General features: G+C 36.1%; 1 protein-coding gene across 2 annotated transcripts; it reads right to left on the bottom strand.

The window, feature by feature from the left end:
- Positions 1-8,429: 8,429 nt before the first annotated feature.
- On the bottom strand, positions 8,430-16,570 carry LOC104240830 (uncharacterized). Of its 2 annotated transcripts, XM_009795720.2 has the most exons (13): positions 16,069-16,570; positions 15,909-15,977; positions 15,674-15,781; positions 15,074-15,148; positions 14,415-14,579; positions 13,933-13,968; positions 13,563-13,669; positions 13,343-13,414; positions 12,864-12,912; positions 12,140-12,729; positions 11,101-11,307; positions 10,900-11,020; positions 8,430-8,934 (listed from the first exon to the last, which is right to left on the bottom strand). In XM_009795720.2, exons 1-13 carry the CDS (start codon positions 16,441-16,443, stop codon positions 8,863-8,865), a joined length of 2,046 nt encoding a protein of 681 aa, XP_009794022.1. In that variant the 5' UTR covers positions 16,444-16,570; the 3' UTR covers positions 8,430-8,862. The 2 variants fall into 2 exon arrangements, with proteins under 2 accessions (XP_009794022.1, XP_070024162.1); XM_070168061.1 differs by lacking the exons at positions 8,430-8,934; positions 10,900-11,020 and having other exon boundaries at positions 11,101-11,336.
- Between the last annotated feature and the right edge of the window lie 5,569 nt (positions 16,571-22,139).

Below are 22,139 nucleotides of genomic sequence, written 5' to 3'. Positions count from 1 at the left end.
TTTACCGAATTGGGATTTTGATTTTTGCTTAAAAGAAAATCAAATTTATTAATATAATGTTTTTGACCACTAAGTCAAAAAGAATTTTGTGTGCTAAAAACTAAAAAAAATTGATGTACGAATTCAATAAAGAAGAAGAAGAAGAAGAATAAGATTAATGGAAATGTTAATTAATATTAATTCTTTTGTACTGTATTTCCTTACCACTTTCTTCATTTTCAAAAAACACTAAGAAATTTTTGGAGATATTGAACACTTGAACCATTGGGTAATCAAGTTAATGGGTACTTATAAAGTTACAAAATATGTATTTTGATTTTGTCGGTTTAGTTCTAATATTTTTCCCCAATTTTTTTTTTAAAATCAAAGCATACAAAATATTATTATATTTTGATAATTTAATATCATGTCAATTCAAACCAAAAAGAAAGATCGATGTATATATAATATGTAAGTGTGTAAGAAAAACTAATGTCTACGACACAAATCATTAATCCTTTTTTGAAGTTTTAGTAATGATTGTACAATAAAATTAAGGAGGTTTTTAAAAAAATATTATATACTGGAATAAAAGTAAATGTTTCACTTACTTGGAATAATTTTGAATTAGAGTTTAGAATTTCTATGCCAAGCGAAATGGTAGTAAATGCAAGCTAAGGGGTATTATTATGTTTAGCCCAACCAGAAACTATTTATATTTGATAGTCGAAAAGGTGTATAATTTTTGTATATAACACACATAATGTGTGTATATATATATATATATATTTTGAGAGCGGTTATTCAGTGTCATTTTCCCTAAATGCAACTTGCAAAGTCTCAATAACGTCTCAATAATTGTAACTAGAGAGGTTTAATAACTTCAGGTTAGTAATAACTTTACAAATGATGCTTCTCTTTGATTATTTGTTTTACCACAAAGTTCTTGTAGGACGGAAAATGGATTTTAACAAATTAAACCTAACTCTTTACAAATGATGCTTCTCTTTGATTATTTGTTTTACCACAAAGTTCTTGTAGGACGGAAAATGGATTTTAACAAATTAAACCTAACTCTTTAGCATATTGTATGCAACACTTTATGGAATTACGAAAATTATAATATCCAGCTCAAACAATGTCTGCCATGTGAAGAGAGTAGAAAAGTTGAACTAATATTTTAGTAATTGTAACACGCATCATACCAATGATATGAAAATGAAAATTCAGTGGATTCTGCAAAATAAATAAGTTACAACATCTAATACATAATAAGTCGGTAGATCGGACCATTTAGTCGTCCTAATTACTGTATCTTTGTATGTTTTTATTGAACTTTCTCCTTATCATCATTAGCTTAATTAATTTTACCCACATTATTTGAGTCGAGACTGAAATTGCAGAACCGTAACAAAGACAAATATAATACAAAGGTTTTCTTTGTTCCCACCCCAATACCTAGGGCCCGATTAAATCCGGATTAGTGATGAAAAAAATCCTACATTGGGCTCTCTAACAAAGACGACTCTATACTAAGACTTGCAAAAGAAACTTCTGGTTAAGGATAAAGAAATACTTACTAGTCCACCACAACCTTAGTAATCTAATACAAAAGTTAACATAACAACGAGAAATTTTCAATTGGGATTTTTACATACCTATACACTATTGGAAACTTTGTTACCCTCCTTACTCAAGTTTCAAGTTAATTATCTCCTATATACAAATTTACCAATTATATACATTTATATCCCTTTATATTAGGAATCAATTATTTCTCGTCCTTATTCTTTCTCCCTCATGCTCTCTCTCTCTCCCTCTCTCTCTCTCTCTCTCTCTCTCTCTCTCTCCCCCCTGCGCACTCTCTCTCTCTCTCTTTACGTCTCTCTTTATCTCTCAATCTCTAATTTAAGTAATTTAGAGCAAAGGAAAAGAGAGCAGCAATTCCACCAGTGATAACCATTTAAAAGCTTTGAATTCGAATTTGGGTTTTCAAAAAATATTATTTGTTTGAATTGGGTGTTGTTGCAAACAATTGGTAATTCTCTCTACGTCTCTCTCCATCTCTCAATCCCTAATTCCAGTAATGTAAAGCAAAGGAAAAGAGAGCAGCAATTCAACCATTGACAACCATTAAAAAGTTTTGAAGCTTTGAATTCATTTGTATAGTTGTAGTAAAATTGTAGAAAAATTATATTTTGTTGTTTATATATATATATATATATATATATAGCTATTGTATGAAAGTTGAACAATATTGTATAAAAATTGTACTTAAATTGTATGATATTGTAGTTGTATAAAAATGAGTAGAAATAATATATGAAAATTGTAGATAAGTTATAAATAAGTTGTATGAAATTTGTTTTTACTATGTATAAATCAGATACAAAATATACAAAAGACATATTATATAAAAATTGTACAAACTTCTTGTTATTCCAAATTGAGCAACAACCAAACCACAACTTCTACTGGGTAAGAACCTAGAATTGTCGGAAAGGCAGTAATCGGGTGGTGGGAGGGGAACAGAATTTGGTGTTCGTTCACATACTGACTTTCCTGACCAGAATACTCTTTGTGATTGCACTTCTTAATTCTTACAATTACCATAATTCTCTTTCTCGTTACTAATTTAATATGCAAGTAATTAAGCTTTTTATATTATCTTATATTGACATGTGTGACACAAAGGAATAGGATTGCTCCTCAATATTCTATATATTTCGCTACTTAACTTATTGAGGAAGCTTTTTAGTTGTAACCAATAACCAGGCATTTCTGGAGGAATGGGTAGCTACTCATACTTCCAGGGAGAAGCATCCTGCCCAGGTTTCAAATGCTTTTGAAAAATTCCTTATTATTCAAAGCACTCCGTTTATTCGAGATATGGGGAGAATGAGAGAATCTGGATAGAAGAGGGAGAGATGAGAGAAAAAAGGAGAAGGGTGTAACTAAATCCCTTGATTAAAAGCACAAATTGAAAATGTTGGTTTATGTTTAGTCAACAATGGCATGCTGAAAATGTTGGTTTATGTTTAGTCAACAATGGCATGCCAATTGGAAGAGTTGGTGGAAAGAGTTGGTGTGGATGCTAGGAGGAAGCTTCCTCCTTTGATGTCACCCATGACATCAAGAGGAGGTAGTTTGATGTCACCAATGACATCAAGAGGAGGTCTTTACCTCTATAAATAGATGCACTCCTTCACTTGTAGAAATCATCCCAAAATAATACAATACATTGTAGTGAGTAGAGAGTTAAGAGAGAAATTCTCTTAAGTGTAATTGGGAAATCTCCCCTTCCTTTGTTAATATTAAAAGGGCAATTGTTCTCTGGTGGACGTAGGATTATTTTGATCCGAACCACGTTAAATCTTGTGTTCTTTCTTTTACGTTTCCGCTAACAATTGGTATCAGAGCGACAGGATTCTTTAACGATCCAAGGAGGAAGAACAAGCAAATATGAGTTCCATGAAGTTTGAAATTGATAGATTCAATGGACGCAACAACTTCAATATCTGGAAGATCCAGATGATGGCGTTACTGCGGAGGGAAGGTTCAATCCATGCTATTGACGGAAAGTATCCTACGGATATATCAGCTCCCGACAAGGAGAAGATTGAAGGGGATGCATTGAGTGCAATCCAACTATCCCTTGCACCTAACGTGCTTTGTGAAGTGAGTACGGGTACCGAAGAGACGGCCAAACAGTTGTGGGAAAAGCTAGAAGGGCTATACCAAGACCGATCAGTGACAACAAGAATGTTGTTACAACGGCGTCTTCACACATTTAAGATGGGGTCAGGTACTTCGTTACAAGATCATTTAGATGCGTTTCAATAAACTTGTCATGGACTTACAGATTGCAGGAATTAAAAGGGAGGAGGAGACGCTTGCATGTGCTTTGCTATTTTCATTGACTTCAGGATATCGTGATATTGAGAATTCAATGATGTATAGCAAGGAGCCTATCAAGCTTGAGCAAGTGCGGCAGGCACTTAACTCTAGTGATGTGCGGAGGCACATTGAAGGAGATAGAGATGACCAGGCAAGTGGCCTCTTTGTAAGAGGCCGGACTAGCCAACAGGGAAAGACCAAATCAAAGCACAGATCAAAGTCTCGTGTGAACAAGAAGAATACAGAGTGTTGGGGTTGTGGCAAGAAGGGGCACTTTGAACGAGATTGCCCAATGTCAAAGTCCAAGGAAAAGGCGAGTGCATCTACAGTTGAACAGGTACATAATTTTGATAATGATTATGTACTAACAACATCGTGTAATAATAATAGTAGTTATGAAAACAAATGGGTGTTAGACTCTGCTTGTACTCTGCATATGACGTTCCGAAAAGACTGGTTTAGCAGCTACGAGAAAAGTGGAGGAACCGTAGTAATGGGCAATAATGCAACTTGTGCAATAGTTGGCATTGGCTCAGTTCGGGTTCGCTGCCATGATGGAATCGTGAGGACTATTACACAAGTCCGTCATGTTCCTGATCTGAAGAAGAATTTGATCTCCTTGGGTACTCTGGATGAACAAGGCTACAGGTACATGAGCGAAGCAGGAACTATGAAGGTGACTAAAGGTTCTTTAGTCATGCTGAAAGGCAAGCTGGAGAACGGCCTTTACACATTGGCCGGAAGCACCATTGTTGGCTCTGCAAATGCATCTACAGTGCAGTTATCTAATGATGACAAGGCAAGACTATGGCACATGAGACTGGGTCATATGAGCGCACGTGGACTGGAGATGTTGAGCAATCGTAAACTTTTGGAAGGTGAGAAGATCAGCACGCTTGACTTCTGTGAGCACTGCGTTCTAGGGAAGCAGAAGAAGGTCAGCTTCAGCACTGGCAAACACAAGACAAGAGGAGTGCTAGACTACATCCATTCAGATTTATGGGGTCCTTCTAAACTTCCATCGAAGGGCGGAAAGAGGTATCTTCTCATTTTTATTGATGATTTCTCACGAAAGGTTTGGGTGTATTTTTTGAAGGCAAAAAGTGATGCTTTTGAAGCATTTAAAGAGTGGAAGATTTTGGTTGAAAATCAAATGGAGCGGAAAATCAAGTATCTTCGCACAGACAATGGCTTGGAGTTTTGCAATGAAGAGTTTAATGAATTCTGCAAGGTTCATGGGATCTCAAGACATAGGACTGTCAGGCATACCCCACAGCAGAATGGAGTTGCCGAGAGAATGAACAGAACTCTTCTTGAAAAGGCTCGTTGTATGCTCCTACAAGCCAAAATGTCCAAAGTATTTTGGGCTGAAGCAGTTCACACTGCTGCTCATATTGTCAATCGATCTCCAGCATCGGCAATTGACTTTAAGACTCCGAATGAGGTATGGTCAGGTGAACCCTCTAACTATTCATACTTACGAGTATTTGGGTGTCCAGCTTATTATCACGTTAATGAAGGAAAGCTTGAACCAAGGGCTAAGAAGGCCATATTCGTAGGGTATGTGGATGGAGTAAAAGGGTACAAACTTTGGTGTTTGTCTTTACTCAAATTTATAGTTAGTAGAGATGTCACCTTCGATGAATCCTCTATACTTGATCCCCGTAAAGTTTCCGTGGAGTTTTCAGGAAACAAGAACAACGAGCAGGTGGAGCTTCCGGTGGAGCTTGCCAAGGAAAAGGATCAAGAGACTCAGGTTAAAGATGAGTCAGAAGATGTAGGCCTTGAAGAACTTGCTGTCAATGAACCATACACAATTGCGAAGGGGAGGGAGAAGAGGCAGACACGAGAACCGGAACGCCTTATAAATCAAGCAAACTTGATTGCATATGCGTTCGTAGCTGCACAAGAAGAGATTAAAGATCTGGAGCCCTCCTCGTATATTGAAGCAACTTCTTGCAAGGATGCCGCACAATGGCGGTTAGCCATGACTGAAGAGATGGAGTCTCTTCACAAGAATCAGACATGGGTCTTAGTGAAAAGACAAAAGGGGAAGAGGACAGTTGGATGCAAGTGGGTCTACCGAAAGAAAGAGGGAATTCCTGAAGTGGAAGATGCTAGGTTCAAGGCGAGATTGGTTGCAAAAGGTTTCAGCCAAAAGGAGGGAATTGACTACAATGAGATTTTCTCTCCGGTCGTGAAGCATAGCTCAATTCGCGTGCTACTAGCATTGGTTGCACAATTTGACTTGGAGCTTCAACAGCTTGATGTCAAAACTGCTTTCTTACACGGTGATCTAGAAGAGACAATCTATATGGATCAACCTGAAGGTTTCCTAGCTGAGGGAAAAGAAGATCACGTATGCCAACTAAAGAAGTCTTTGTATGGTTTGAAGCAATCCCCTAGACAGTGGTACAAGAGGTTTGATGCATTCATGACTACACATGAATTCTCAAGGAGTGCATTTGATAGCTGTGTGTATCACAAGAAGATGTCTGAGATAAATGCTTTGAAAAAACTATTGAGTAAGGAATTTGACATGAAGGATTTAGGAGCTGCAAAGAAAATCCTTGGTATGGAGATTTCAAGAGAAGACGATGTTGTACATCTTTCTCAGAAGAGGTATATTGAAAGGGTTCTCGAGAGATTCAATATGCAAACGTGCAAGCCTGTAAGTACACCATTAGCTCCTCATTTTAAACTTTCAGAGTCACAAATGCCTCAGTCCGAGGATGAGGTGGAGCATATGTCAAAGATTCCTTATGCCAGTGCAGTTGGTAGTATTATGTATGCTATGGTATGCACACGTCCAGATATTGCTCAATCTGTAAGTGTGGTAAGTAGATACATGTCCAACCCAGGAAAGAGGCATTGGGAAGCTGTCAAGTGGATATTGAGATATCTCAAAGGAGCTTCTGGTGTTGGTCTTACCTTTCGAAAAAGTGGTACAGGTATTTCAATTCTCGGTTATGTGGATTCTGACTATGCAGGAGATCTTGACAGAAGAAGGTCCACAACTGGATACATCTTTACCCTCGTTGGCAGTGCCGTCAGTTGGAAGTCGACTTTGCAGTCGATTGTCGCTTTGTCTACGACAGAAGCAGAATACATGGCAGCAGCGGAGGCGGTAAAGGAAGCTATCTGGTTGAAAAGTTTAGTAGCGGAATTGAGTTTGGTTCAGCTGGAATCAACTCTTAGATGTGATAGTCAGAGTGCTATTCATCTAATGAAAAATCAGAGATTTCATGAGCGCACTAAACACATTGATGTCAGATTTCATTTTATTCGAGATGTTATTGATGAGGGAACTATCAAGGTCGTGAAGGTTATCACAGACGATAATGCTGCAGACATGTTGACCAAGATAGTCCCGCTCGCTAAGTTTGCACACTGCAAGGACTTGGCGGGGGTGTGCATCAACTGATGCAACTCCGAAGAGAACAGTTGCTAGGTGGAGGTGGTATGTTCAACAATGGTTTGATTCTTCTTGTTTCTTACAACGGGGTTGCCCAGTAAGCTTAGAAGTTTTGGCCAGAGTTGTTCACACGCTCGAAACGCAAACCAAGGTGGAGATTGAAAATGTTGGTTTATGTTTAGTCAACAATGGCATGCTGAAAATGTTGGTTTATGTTTAGTCAACAATGGCATGCCAATTGGAAGAGTTGGTGGAAAGAGTTGGTGTGGATGCTAGGAGGAAGCTTCCTCCTTTGATGTCACCCATGACATCAAGAGGAGGTAGTTTGATGTCACCAATGACATCAAGAGGAGGTCTTTACCTCTATAAATAGATGCACTCCTTCACTTGTAAAAATCATCCCAAAATAATACAATACATTGTAGTGAGTAAAGAGTTAAGAGAGAAATTCTCTTAAGTGTAATTGGGAAATCTCCCCTTCCTTTGTTAATATTAAAAGGGCAATTGTTCTCTGGTGAACGTAGGATTATTTTGATCTGAACCACGTTAAATCTTGTGTTCTTTCTTTTACGTTTCAGCTAACACAAATAATGAATTGGAAACCTTTTAAGGTGGATTGTATATATTTTGTAAACAAAATTTAGTTATGCCGGGTAATTAACTAAACATGGACATTTAGGATAATAAAATTTTTAATAGTGTATAGGTATATAAAAATCCCTTTTCAATTGGCTATGCAATTGCAAAAGCAAACCCGTAATTTTCGTTTGCATGCGCTTGCTATTCCATATTATAGGTTCTAAAATAATCCTGATCTCACGATAATAAACAAATAAAAAGAGCCACATCAATCACGCACAAAATTAGTAGTCAGGATAAATTGGCAGTCTTACCATTCAAAATAAGTCTTCATATTTGAGTTACCCCTTAAGAGAAGCTCATGTAACATATATACAAACATGGATGCTCAGAGATCTACTTGCATCTCTTTTATCTACTAGTCCTGTTGACTACCTTTTAGCCTGCAGATTTTTGACAACTGCACAGAGCCCTGGTAGTGGTAGTGGTGAGTGATAAGAAAACAAGTAGAAACATCTGAAGCAGGCACAATGAAATATCCTATTCTCAACACAAAAGCGGCACAACAATGCTATATATCATTGTTAAAATGCAGTAACTGTTATACTTCTTAAGAGTAAAGGGAAACGTTCAATTTTAAATGCAGTAACTGTTTCATCATTGTTTAAATGCAGTAGGCGATCATAAAACTAGTACCAACTTGGACTTCTTCAGTGAGAAAGAGTTTGATTAAATGGAAGATCTACATCTTGTCCAACATATTTCTGATATAGAGATATCTCCTAGACTTTCTCACAGAGGAGCTGCATATAGTTGCAACGCAAAGGGCTTCCCACCAACAGGCTGAGACATCGTATAACCCAAAAAACTAAACAATTATACTTCTTAAGAGTAAAGGGAAACGTCCAATTTGCAGCTTCTCATCGTTGAGAATTTCCAACTACTAACATGTATTTCGGGTGACCTGTACAACTTGAATTAAAAACCGCAGACTATGATGAACTGCCATCACCACTTCTCAAAACCCATGCTGAATTTTTTGATTCACATAATTCCTGCATAACCTGCAGAAGCATAGAAAAATATTTAGCATCCCGGCAAGTCAACAAAAGCTTTTCTATAATCTAACACGGATAGGACAAAAGCTTGTATTGCAATCTGACGGACTAACAACATTTCACACTACCATCGAAGCAGCTCATTCACAATACAAAATTCAAAGCAACATGAAGGATCCTAGACCACAACAATGCAGTATCTCAATAGTATCACTTAACATGGAATTTGGTAACTGTTACATTTTATATCCTATCACTGATGTTGATTGTTAAGCCTAAGAAGAGAAGGAGAAATACCAAAAGGAGGAAAAATGGAAAGAAATGGGGTAAGAGGATCAGAAACAGGATACTGTAAACATCTGTCGTACATCTGCTTGTGCTGGAATACATTGACTTCGTGTAATAGCATGTAGGTTCAAGCTCATTTGAAGCCCAATAACCATCATAGATCACGTCGGTCAGCACACGCGCAGGATCATGGCAGCATTACCACAGTATTGCTAAGATCCAAATTACATATAAGAAGTGCAAAATAAGAACCCTGACAGCAGTCTAGTAGAAAAACCTAAAGCCCAAGATACAAACTTTCCCACGTCATAGAAGAGAACAAAAATGGATCCTGCCAAATGTTAATGTTAGCTTTGCAGTTTTTGTTTCTTCTGCACTATATTTCTTTTGTTGTTTTTGTTTCTTCTGTATGGATAATTGTAAAATTTACAGAACAACTACTTTTAGAGAACCCTTCATTCACCTTTGGAGTGAAACATCTAAATGATTCATACAAACAACCCAGACTAGTTTGGGTTTAGGCACATTTGATTGATAGTGTTGGTATAAAAGGGAGAACTCTTGATTATATCATAAAGCATAAAGAGGATGGAAGAGGGAGATACACATGAAACACAATAGTAATATTCTCAAAGAGACCACTTTTACATAACAACATTACAAGGGGTGCTTTTATTGGTGTCGAGAGAAATTCTAAGACTCATACCTAACAAATGATTTCACAAACACTATGAACTTAACCACAATAATTTTAAAGGTTATGCACCTAGGACAACTAAAAACACATGAATCTAGAGCTTAAACATTTAAGTTTACTATTTTCAACATCCCCTTAAACTTAAATGTCTTCTCCTACTCTTCATTTACTCTTGATAATTTCAGCATCATTTTCAACAACCTCTTTGTTTATGCCTTCTAAATTTGCCTTCAAACAGTATCCTTGCACGCATCTAGGTAGGTCATCTGGATAAAACTTTTCTCATAATTTCAAATTTTCCATCAAAGCAGAGAAGTTTCAACTATAGGGAATTCATTCAATCTCCTTCTAACTTTTGGCTATTGCAAATACACTCATGGAAGACTTTTCTGTCTTTTTTTCCCGTCTTGTTAAGTCCTTCAAGACTTACACCTTCTCGATGGTGCTTTATTCTTCAAAACCCCGAAATAATCAGTTTTCTCTTTGAAAATTGCCGGCCTCTCAACAGGTCCTCAAATATGGAGAAGCACCTTCTGTTGAATTACTGAATTTCGCCTTTACACCTACCAGAATCGAACCACCGTTCTGATACTACTTGTTGGAATATAAAGATGGGCCCTTGATAATATCATAAGGCACAAAGAGGAAGGAAGAGGGAGATACAATGGGTGCTTTTATAGGTGACAAGGGAAACTTCTAGACTCATACCTAATAAATGATTTCACACACACTATGAACTTAACCACAATAACATAAAGCCATACTTAGATAATATAAAAGGTCATGCACCTAGGGTAACTAAAAAGACATATAAACCTAGACACTTACACATCTTACTATTTTCAATAGGTTGACTAATTGACACTACATCAACTATGATAATAACTGTTCTGATCTTGACTTCAGCAGCCATGTGAAACTCCATACAATAAACTCAAAGAAGACATTCCTTAATTCTCTTGACAAGTAAGAAAAGAACTACTCACCTTTTTAAACTCAATATCGGTAATATCCCTATTCAGTTGCAACTTGGCAGCTTCAACTATAGAGGCTTTCTTTAGCTTTGCACTCGGCCCTTCAGCCATAAGAAGGTCAATTACAACTTTCCTGAGAACCAAAACTATGTATTAGCCACGGGCCTAGGTAATTATCAAGTAGTTTTAGTTATAATAGCAACACTTACTAACCTCAATGCGTCATATTGTGGATTATCTGGTGATGACTTTAAAACATAGACACCATGGATGTTTACAGCAACCTGATTAATCACTGCCTGTATCTCCTCGGGAGGTGCATCATCCACAGAATTGGCTGCAGTTATGGCCTTCTTTGCATCTCCCTTTTGAGACTCAGAAACTGCCACATCTCGCAGACGTTGGCGGATTTGCTGGAAACTGGCAAAATTAAACAATGGATTTCCGATCTGTCAGGGGGTCACAAATTTAGATGGAGGAAATCGTTTTTTTTTTTTAATTTAAGAAAGTCATATACAGTTTTTCCTTGAACAGCAAACAACTCTATTAAATCTAAATATCAGACAGGCGAGGCGCAATGGAGTAAAGACAATGGAAAATAGAGTTTTCTTCTATGTTATGATCCATTACCATTCTAGAAAAGTATAGTATAACATAACAGGAAGACAGCATAAATTTTGTGATGGACAATTTCGACCTAAGTACTTGCACAACTCACCTCAACTAACAAGTCAACATAAACAGGACTTTGAAGGACAATGGATTACCACTGCTCAAAGTAAGGTTCTGAGATGATGCCAAAGCAAAGAAAAATGTCCTATAACTAGACCATCTCATCCTTTTAGAAGTCATATTCAGGATGAAACAATCGCCTATTTACACAATCCTTAAGATCCGAAAGATAATATCAAAAGCCATAAAAGGTGCAACAGCTAGCAGAACAAGATTATGAGAGAGAGAGGGGGGGAGAGAGTGAGTGAGCGAGAAACGGAGTTCTTGAACCAAACACAAAGGAACTCCAACAGGTGGCAGAAGTTGGAGCAAGGAGCTTCAAGCAGTTCAAAAAAGCCAAGCACGGAAATGATTGTAAAGTTGCAGAGCAATCAAACCAAGGTCAACAAACAACCTATTTACAAAGGTTTCTGCATTTTTTCTCAGGCTGTAACAATTTGTGTGACTAAGATGAATACCCAAAATCACTGAATGGTAAACAACAAAGGGCAGAAAAGTTCACAAATCTCAGAGATCTCACCTGCAAGCCTTATAGATTCTAAAAACTTTTTGAAGCGCCTTTGGTAAAGCTTCTCGAGTCTTTTCTGACATAGATGTTCGCGAAAGTGACCCAGGAGCGGGTTTACCGCCACCTGGAAGTGCAGGAATGTTGGCATTTGAATTTAAATTCTTCATAGGAGGCTTGTTTCTTCCTCCGGACAAAATACCATTGATCTGTTTCCCCATGCATTCCCAGGTAGCTTGCTGCTCTTTCACAACATCACCATAAAGAACTTCAAATTTCTTGTCAGGATGCTCTTTGAGCTTCCAATCATTCAGGTCAAGCCTCTCAACAGCTAATGATTTTAGTGTTGGTTTCGCAGCTTTAAGGAAATCCAACCTCCTGGCAAAAACTTTCTGCTTAATAATGGTACTCTTGCTAAACTCAAAGAGAATAAAATTCCTTGCTAAAACTTCCAGTCCATCATTCTTTCCATAGATTAATGAACTTTTTGGAACCCATAATCCTTGAACTAATTGTGCGTATCTTTGGAGGACTCTCAAAATTTCATCAACAGGATCATCCAGAGCCAGGTGCTTTAGAGCATCAAAACGATGAATTGGAGGCCCCTGTTGCCAAAAGAACCCAGATTTAGAAATATGCTGCCTTTATGAGTTATCAAGATCATGAGACCTTGTAAACAAACTTTGTTGCAGGCATAAAAATATACAAGTAGCGCATAATTCAAATAGTGGATATTAACCTCAAGAAGCCAAGTTCTAATGCGTTCTTCAAGAGGTAATTGAGACAACCTGAAAACCAAACATTTGACAATTTAGAAGTTAGGAGGCATTAAATGACTGGGGAAAATGTTTAATTTAAGATAGTTGAGAAATACGGCATTTCAAGAACAGCTATCTACTATTCACATGGCTGGGTATTGATAAAAAGAAATAGCAAATATCTGGCTAGAGAAAGATAATAGAAGAATCACAAATGGAAGCAATTCAAGTCATGAGCTGCATATTTATGTCAAACCACATTGTCAAGCCCCAACGAGGTGATTAATTTGCAATTTCAACCTCAGGTATATGCTAAAGAATTGTGGCAATACTAGAGAAGACAGCTCTATGATCATAAATGCAAATAAAAACTTTGGTGTTGTCCTTAGCAGCACCTCCAAAACCTTTCGATGTCAAAATAATCGACGAAGAGAAGGATCAATTAGAGAAGCTGCAGTACCTTGTTCGAAGAATTTTTAATCTGTCAGTATCAGTTGGTCTGCCAGGACACACAGCGTTCAGATAATCAATCCTGTGTATCAAATTAACAGAACAGAAAACTGGTATTAGAATAAGACGGTGGATGAATGTATGCTTTGAGAAAAAAAGCTTCTTATTAATTGTCCTGAACAGAGCAGTTTCTCAAACGGAAAAAATCAACCATATTAGGGGACACATACGGGCTCATTGAAAATGATACTGGAGAGCCTTCCTCCATGGCCATTTCCTGTAGATATCTGGCTGAAATGTCACTCCTAGCTCCATGGTATTTTAGATGTACCCAATGCTAAAACAGGAAATGAAGAAGATACCAATAACTTCTCACAAAGATCTGAATTAACGAAACCGTTTGAAATGATATTTGCGACTGGATGGAAAAAGCTAACTGCTCTTGACCAGATTATAAATAGAAACACTACGAACAGAAATGTCAATCCAAATCATAGTAGATGCAAAATCAGCAGCCACTCAAGCTAAAGAACTATGGAGAGTTATTAGCTAATATCGAAAACTGGAAATTTTGTCAGTACATGGTCACTTTTATCATACCTCTTCAATATCCTTGACATTCCCAGGTGGTTTGTTCTGCACAAAAGGTATATGTTATAAGAATAAATCGAAGAATGGTAAAGCTTTAAGCAGCATTGAGGGAGGGATAGCCTAGTGGCAAAGACCCTCCACCTCCAACAATAAGGTTGGGGTTGACTTGAGACACCAAGTGAGCAAAATGGAAAAGCAGGTATTGGGCTCCAGGGTAGGGGTTTGGGTGTGGAGCTCACAATACTAGGAAAAAGCTTAGTCTTGAAAGTAGCAGAATGATTAACAAAAGAAGATCAATCTTTAGGCATTGCCTTATCATATTTACCCGAAAATGTGGCAAACCTAGTCCGGAACCAAATAGTCCTCCACATAAAATATCTTAAGTGCTAGCCACTAATTTGTACAATAATATCACATGAAGATTAGTCATAAACAAGGTCCATTCAAATTGCTTAGGAGCTGGGCATCAAAGAGCAAATCATGAAATGAACCTGCTTCTTTGATGGACCCGCAGGCTTTTTTTCCTCGACTTCTTTGTTTTCAACAGTTTTTCCATCACTGCCGGTGGCAATGTTCTTCTTCTTCAACTCACTTTCCTTAAGATGCTGCTGTGATGGTCGGAGCTGTACAACTGCATGAATAGGATTGAGGTGCAACTGCATAACAAACAGGAAGCAAGAGCGTAACTATGGAGAACACTAATAAGCGTTAATTTTTTTCCTTTCAACACAGAAATGAGCTTCAAATTGCTATCAGCAAACTAAGAAATTTTAGTGGAAGTTTCTCATGCTGAAGTGTATAAGAAACGGAAGAATATAATTAAACAAACTTGACAATTTTCTAATACTAAGTAGCAGATCTTGGGTAAATATGAGAGCCAGAAGCATTACAGCAGTTCCCCACTGCATACTTAAGGTAGTGTCAGATTTGACAGCGGAAAATTTGCTTCAACTTGAAGCTGACACAGAATTAACTTGATTAAACTTGAACTTGAAAGAGTAACATTGTTATTGTCCAAATTAGTTTTTGGAAAAGGGCAAAAGCTGGAGATGTATAAGCACATACACAACCTGCGGAAAACTAATTTTCTGTCAATCAGAACTCTATAAATCTAGAAGTCAGAGATGCACATCAATAACAAATGGTTTACCTTATCACCAATGAGGACCCCAACAGCATATCCAGAGGTGCAAGTTGATAATGGCATCCATGATGTAGAAAGGGTCTGAAAAATGAGAAATAATCAGATTATTGGTAAAACAATTAGAACTGTAATTTCTGCTAAGGGAACAAATATCAAGTGCAGAGTTTCCAGAATCTAGATGTCAACCTCCTTATCCTTCACCTAACAGCACAGATGCAACCATGAAGCTGGAAGATATATAATACATGTCCATGAATAGCAAGGAGTATGTCCAAAACAAATGGTATTAAACGGAATATAAGGTGGAGCAATGGATAGACACATAATAAGGAAGATCAGATATTAGAGGAAGTCGAGCAGTTTCATGAACATGGAAAGCAAAAAATATATAGAGACCAACATTGAAGGTTAATAGATGCAACAACAACAGCAACAACATACCCATTATAATCCCACAAGTAGGGTCAGGGAGGGTAGTGTGTATGAAGACCTTAGCTGTTTTCCGATAGACCCTAGGCTCAAGGTTAACAGATGCATGGAAGCAAATAACGCAGGAAATTAGCTCAAAGAGTTACTCTTTTAATTTAGAGGATAAATCGAACGAACCTGCTTTTCCATCTTTACTGCATGAACAGAGTCTCGGTCAAAATTTTTAGAATCAAAATCTACTGCCAAATCAACCTCCATTTGTGCAGTTGAAGGTCTCAATCTCACCTGCAAATATATAAAATCTGATTCAGACGTACAAACTGGTCATTTAAAACCAGCATTTTCTATCTAATGATTGATACTACTCATTTATTTTGAGTAAGAAACACGAAAAGCAATTTTTGTAACTCACCTCTTGACATCTTTCCTCCAATTCATAGGGACGCCATACGGACCTCAACGGATATTGGAACACATATAGCTGACGAAAATAGAGAAATTAATACTTAGCAAATAGAAAATTTTGCAAATTCAACAAATAAACCAGCTAATTAAATAAAAGATAAATATACCTGAGAGTTAGGATCAGAGGAAGGGGTAAAAAACACATCAATTTCACGAACAACTTCATCTTCAACGCTATCAGTATCCATGGTGACTTGTTCTTCTTCTGCCACGTCGTCTCCCGTAGTGTTTTCATCCAATGGAACGTCATCTTTAACCATTGCGGCTCCATTTTCGGCTGGATGATCTTTTACTGAGGGTTTTGAAACTAATTCTTCCTTTTTAGTTGGAATAGGAGGATCAGAAGATGATAACGGTGTTTCAGGTTTGGGTTTGGTTACTTGTTGGGGTTGGGGCTTCAATTTAGAGCTTTTGGGAGCAAAACGGGATGGCCTAGTTGGAGCTTTACTTGGGCCGTCGAAGTCCAAATCCATCTCTGCCATGTTGTCTGCCGGAAAAGTGAACTTCAACGCAAGTACGGCAAGTAATCAAAGGTGAGGGAAGGGTTTTAGGGTTTATTAATTGGAGCTGCGGGACCTCTTTTTATCGTTTTCCTGGTTTTTTGCCATTGTACCCGAGCAACTAATTTGTAAAATATTTTGGAATGTCAAATATTTATTTTATGGATTTAAATTATATATACCAAAAAATTTACATTATCAAACAACTTAACAATAATTACATGTGACTATTCATAAATTAGTGAATTTAGGATAGATGAACAACTAATAAAATGTAAAGGTTTTATCCAATATTCTCTCTGCAAAGTTTTACCTTTTCTAAAGCAAAAACAGAATGAGAAAACTGGCCAATTTTCTTTTTCTTTTGTTGTTGTAAACAGGAAATTTTATTAGATACTATATATCATTCACAGTCATTCCATTGGGATCGAAACTGAGAAATGTTACAAAAAAATTAGAGCTATTCATTACATCGATATTACCCATACTAGCTAGCTTAATACAAGATTCTTCCGATATAGATCTAAGGTAGGATTTCCCAACAGCCTCCACCATTGGCGTAGGTGCATGATGGATGATTGTTTTATTCATATTCCTAAGCTTGGTACTGTCTTTTGCCAAGAGGTTTGCCATTGAATTTACTTCTCAGAAGTTATGTCTGGGTAGCGGAATCCCCAACTGGGCCATTGACCACCTGCATGAAGAGATAATGTGGTTATAAATTTGATGATCAGTATTGAGAAGATTTATTACCTCTGTTGAGTCCGTTTCGATTTCAAGAAGATGGAGCTTAAACTGTACATCAACTCTTAGACCTGTTTCCAGCGCAAGGAGCTCTGCTTGAGTGTTGCTAATGGCGTTAGATAGCCTTTGAAAACTAACAATCCATTGGCCATGATTGTTGCGTATGACCCCCCCCCCCTCCCCAAACCACCAATGCTCTTATTGATATTATAAGCACTGTCACAATTAAGTTTGTAAGAGTCCATGCTAGGTTTTTGCCAAGTGATGGTGATATTTATGACATTTGAGGAGGGGTGTTGGGCACCAGTAAGGTACTTAAACTCGGCATCTCTATTAAGAGTTTGGGAGACTGAGACATCTTTAGAGTCATTGTTAAGGTTATTGCTATTACGATTGAACCAAAGATGCCAAAGACCATAAGGATAAATATCCTCCCAATCCAGCGAGGGAAAAGATTTTGTTGGTTGCATGAGCTTAATAGAATCGAGAAATTAGTTGAGTTTAGTAGGGAGATACCTAAGTTTTCCCAAAATCTCACAGCTATGGGGCATGTTTTGAAGATGTGGGTGATATCTTCCTTATCTTTTCTACAGGCTGGGCATAGGTCATCAATGTTAAGGCCTATGCGAAGAAGATATGACCTAGTGGGAAGCTTATTATGATAGCAAAGGCAAGGAAGAAACTTATTTTCCTAGGGATTTTTAGCTTCCAAATCCATGAGATATTTAGGATGGGATCCTTAGAAGGGTGATAAGGCTTATGGCTGATTTTATGCTAAAAATTCCGCTATTCGTGAGAAACCAGTATGGCTTATCATTGGTGAGGATAGAATTATTTATATGAATGTTTTGTATAGCATCCTTGATATCACTAGGGATGGAAAAGGAAAGATCATCAAATTTCCAGTTGTGGTGGACAAGGATATTCCTTACTAGCATGTTTTCTTCTTTAATGGGAAGGGAGCCTTGGATTAGAGTTCTCAGAGGGGGGAGGTTAGGGATCCATCTATTGTTCCAAAGGTTAATAAGATCTCCTTTACCTATATTCCATGCAAGACCTTTGCTGCATAGGCTCCATCCATGCACAATATTTTTTCATATAAAAGATGAATTCCTTGGGTTGTTTTAGTGGAGTATTGGTTAATAAGAACCTTAGCTCCGGGGCCATTGTATTACTATAAAGGCGCCATGTAAGGCTAGCTAATAGTGTTTGTTTTTTTATGTTAGCTTTGACTAAACCAATTCCCCCTTTCTACTTAGGAGTGGCAACAATATCCCAATTTATAAGGTGAAGAAATTTTTCTTTCCTGAGTAGTGCCCCATAGGAAATTTCTTTGATGTGTTTAAGGGTTTGTTTGGGTAGTTGAAAGTATTGCATGACGTGATTTGAAATATTACTAAGAGTGGATTATATTAAAATTGTTCACCCAACAAGGTTTAGGCAATTAATTTTTCAGTTTGCAAGCTTTGTTCTCATGTTATCAAGAATATAAAGGAAGTCCTTAGGCTTAGGAGATTTATCAATAATTGAAAAATATAAGTATTTACCAAAATTATTGCTTATTGAAATGTTAAGAATTTTGAAATTTTTTTCTAGAAAATATTTAGGATAGTTGTTGAAAAAAGGATCTTTGATTTTTTGTTGTTGATTTTCTGTCCCGATAAATTACAAAAAGTAGAGAGAGTATTAGAGATCGTGGCACATGTTTTGTTATTAACGTTGGCCATCAAAGTAAGGTAGTCTACAAAGAAAACATGAGATAGATTTGAAACTTTTGGGTTTAATTTAATGGGGTCCCAATTAGCACAATCAACTTGGTAATTTATATATTTGGATAACATGTCAATGCAAAGGACGAAAATATAAGGGAAAAGTGGGTCTCCTTGACGAATGCCTCTAGTAGGCTTGAAATAGTTTGTGCTAGTGCCGTTAATGAGAATTGCAATGTTACTAGTGGTAATACAATTCATAATAAGATTGGTGATTTTTGGGGGGAATTTGAAGTATACAAGAGTTCTATAAATAAATGACTGTTCCAGACATCGAAGACCTTTTCTAGGTCTAATTTAATAATCATGTTAGCCTTAGAATCTAATTTAATAATTTGTGTGTCAATTTAAATATCAATTTTAGCATTTTTGCTCATATAAAAGTAACTTAAGTTGGCATAGTACTCAAAATTTAATTTTTTACTCTTGCTTTCTAGATACAATGTGAAATAAGTGAATTTATCCGGTTAAGGCATTCTTAATTGATTGAGACAAAACGATCCCTTTCATCATTTTGATCCATAATTATTCTAATGCTTTTATTCTCTATTGATTTTCACAAATATTTAATCTACCAATATTTTCATATAAAAATTATTATTCATTCAAAAAAGACGTCAACGTCATACATACTATAAGTATAATGAAATGATCAATTCTATGTTATTATATTTGTTTAGTTAGATGATTCATTATTTTCATAAATTTGGATATCAACTATTGATTTTAATAGTTTATTTGAAGCAAAGTATTGCTCGATTAAACAAAACGCAATCAAGACATGAACTTACACTAGGAATGTCATTTATAAGGAAGTATTAGGTTAGATGCATTTTATTGTATATATGTCTGTACCTCATAAAAATAAAATGAGAAAAACAAATCACATTTATCTAATTAAACTTCGATTATTCATCTTTGTAGGTTTGGACAGTAACCAATTATCTTGATCTCGACAAACAAGTCAGCCACATAACCTATACTTTTTTTCACGCATATCTATTTAGCCTATACAAAATATTGTATACTGTATGACTTGACATACACGTGCACGCACGTGTCGAGAAACTAGTTATTTCTAACAAGTTTAAATAACACCCGCTCCAAATTTCTCACAAAATCAAATTCGGAATTTAAACCCACATATTTAAGCTTGTTAAAAATCTAATTTTTACCACCCAAAAGGATTTGGTTTGTTGAACTAATATTTAGGTCATAGTTATTGATTCGAAAATTAACTTAAAAGCTTGAGCAATCCTTTTTAAAAATTAAATAATAATTTTGAGAACCTATTGGAGTTGGATGTTGAATCTTAGCCTATTATTTTTGGGCTAGTTGGTTGTAGATTGAAATATGAGCTATAAAATTAAAAAGTAGGGAGCCAAATTGTTCTTATGTGAAATTTTTCCTTTAAAAATAGGGAGAGCATCTTCAAAAGTTCTATTATTCCAGCATAAATTGGCCAATTTTCATTCCACAAAGGATCTATATCAAGTCTTCTCCTAATTTAATCAATCCGAAATCAATATTTAAATGGGGAAAAAAGTTTTCACCGGTGGCAGAATATTTATTATGATATGTGCACTATAATGCAACATAAAATAGGCAGTAAATAATTGACAAAAGCTATAGAGTTATCAACTTATGTATAAATTAAGTGAAATACTATGAACTACAATACGGATAGTAAATTTCTCATCAAATGTCTATTCGTGTCACATTAAATGTTTAGCTATGAAAATTAAAGCATTGTTTTTTTTTTTTGTCATTTACATGAATTGTGCATGGAGAATATTTGTAGGGGAAAGAAAAGCAAAGGAGCTATGCATCAATGCGAAAACCAACTTTTCCTCATTCAAATATTGTGTTCTTTCCATACTCTATTCAAATACTGATTTGTACAATTTTACCTTTTTAGCAAAGTGATTAGCTTTCTAACCAGCCTTTCTAGAAAACATTGAGAAGAAAAACTATTTTTTTAAACCAAAATCGCTTCTTCAACATTGTTTATCCATAGCAAGATTGACATTGCGATAGATGATGACATATGTCAGATTGGAATGTTAATTGAAGAACAATAGGCATATGAACATAAGTTCGGAGAGATACAAGATTATGTCAATATGGTTAGTGCCCGTTTGGACATAAAATTTGATGGAAGATTTTTCCAAAAAAAAAAATTCATTTTGTTTCGAAATCAGCGTTTGTTCATAAAATTTCCAATTTTCACTTGAAGATACATTTTGGAAATTTTCGAAAATTTGAAAAACTGCAAAAAGCTGTTTTTCAAAATTTTCACTCAAATCACTCACAAAACTTCAAAAACAACCCAAATAGAAATTTATGTCCAAACATAACTATAAATTTCAAATACCATTTTCACTTGAAAATTTTTTCACAATTTTTTTGAATTTTACAATTCTTATGTCTAAACGCCTAATTAATTGCTCACTTTTACCAAAGATTAATAATAGATCAAGTAAGTGAGTTGTGTGGTTAAAACTGCAGGTTGGCAAGGTTGAGCTAGTTGGCGGAGATTACTTTGTCTATTTCTTGGATAAACTTAATATTAGTTAGTTATTGAGCATGACCATTTTATAAGGCATATTAGAGTGTAGTTGAAGAAATGTAAGTTGTCCCTGTGAGCAAAGATATGAATTGCCAATAATACGAACGTACATATCTAATTTTGCAAAGTTGAACTGATTAAAATAATTCACATCTCAATTAGTTACCATTAAAATCTTCTTACCGAAACAATCTCAAGCATTTCTGATCTAAGATATCTAAACGAGTAACATAGTTTCGTATATGTCCCATTTTGAATAATGCAACTAGACCGAAGCTCTAGTGGAGGGTTCAACCTAAGTATTCTAGCAGTGTAAATCCTCAAATCACAAATGTCGCGACCCGCATTTTTCACCCTCGGAAGTCGTGATAACGCCTACTAGTGAAAGCTAGGCAAACTAATCATTCCAAATATTTTACCTTTTCCATTTTTAATCCTTTAACAGTTGTGAATTAAAATTATATAAACATCGGAAATAATAAAGCGAAAGAATAAAATGTAACAATTTAATAATAATACCGATACCAATCCATAAACACAAGCTACTCAGAACTGGTGTCACAATCTCACAGACTATCTAAGAATACTACAAACAG

The sequence above is a fragment of the Nicotiana sylvestris genome, chromosome 2 (genome assembly GCF_000393655.2).
Source record: "Nicotiana sylvestris chromosome 2, ASM39365v2, whole genome shotgun sequence".
Taxonomy (NCBI): Eukaryota; Viridiplantae; Streptophyta; class Magnoliopsida; order Solanales; family Solanaceae; genus Nicotiana; species Nicotiana sylvestris.
The sequence above is the reverse complement of the archived record's forward strand: the minus strand, read 5'-3'. Positions and strand labels throughout refer to the sequence as shown.

Coding starts and splice junctions, on each gene's coding strand:
- LOC104240830 (XM_009795720.2), bottom strand. CDS start 16,443: ATGGCAGAGATGGATTTGGACTTCGACGGCCCAAGTAAAGCTCCAACT. Junction 13,670..13,932: donor ATGTCAAGGATATTGAAGAG/GTATGATAAAAG, acceptor TTCCTGTTTTAG/CATTGGGTACATCTAAAATA. Junction 11,308..12,139: donor AGAATCTATAAGGCTTGCAG/GTGAGATCTCTG, acceptor TAATTTTGCCAG/TTTCCAGCAAATCCGCCAAC.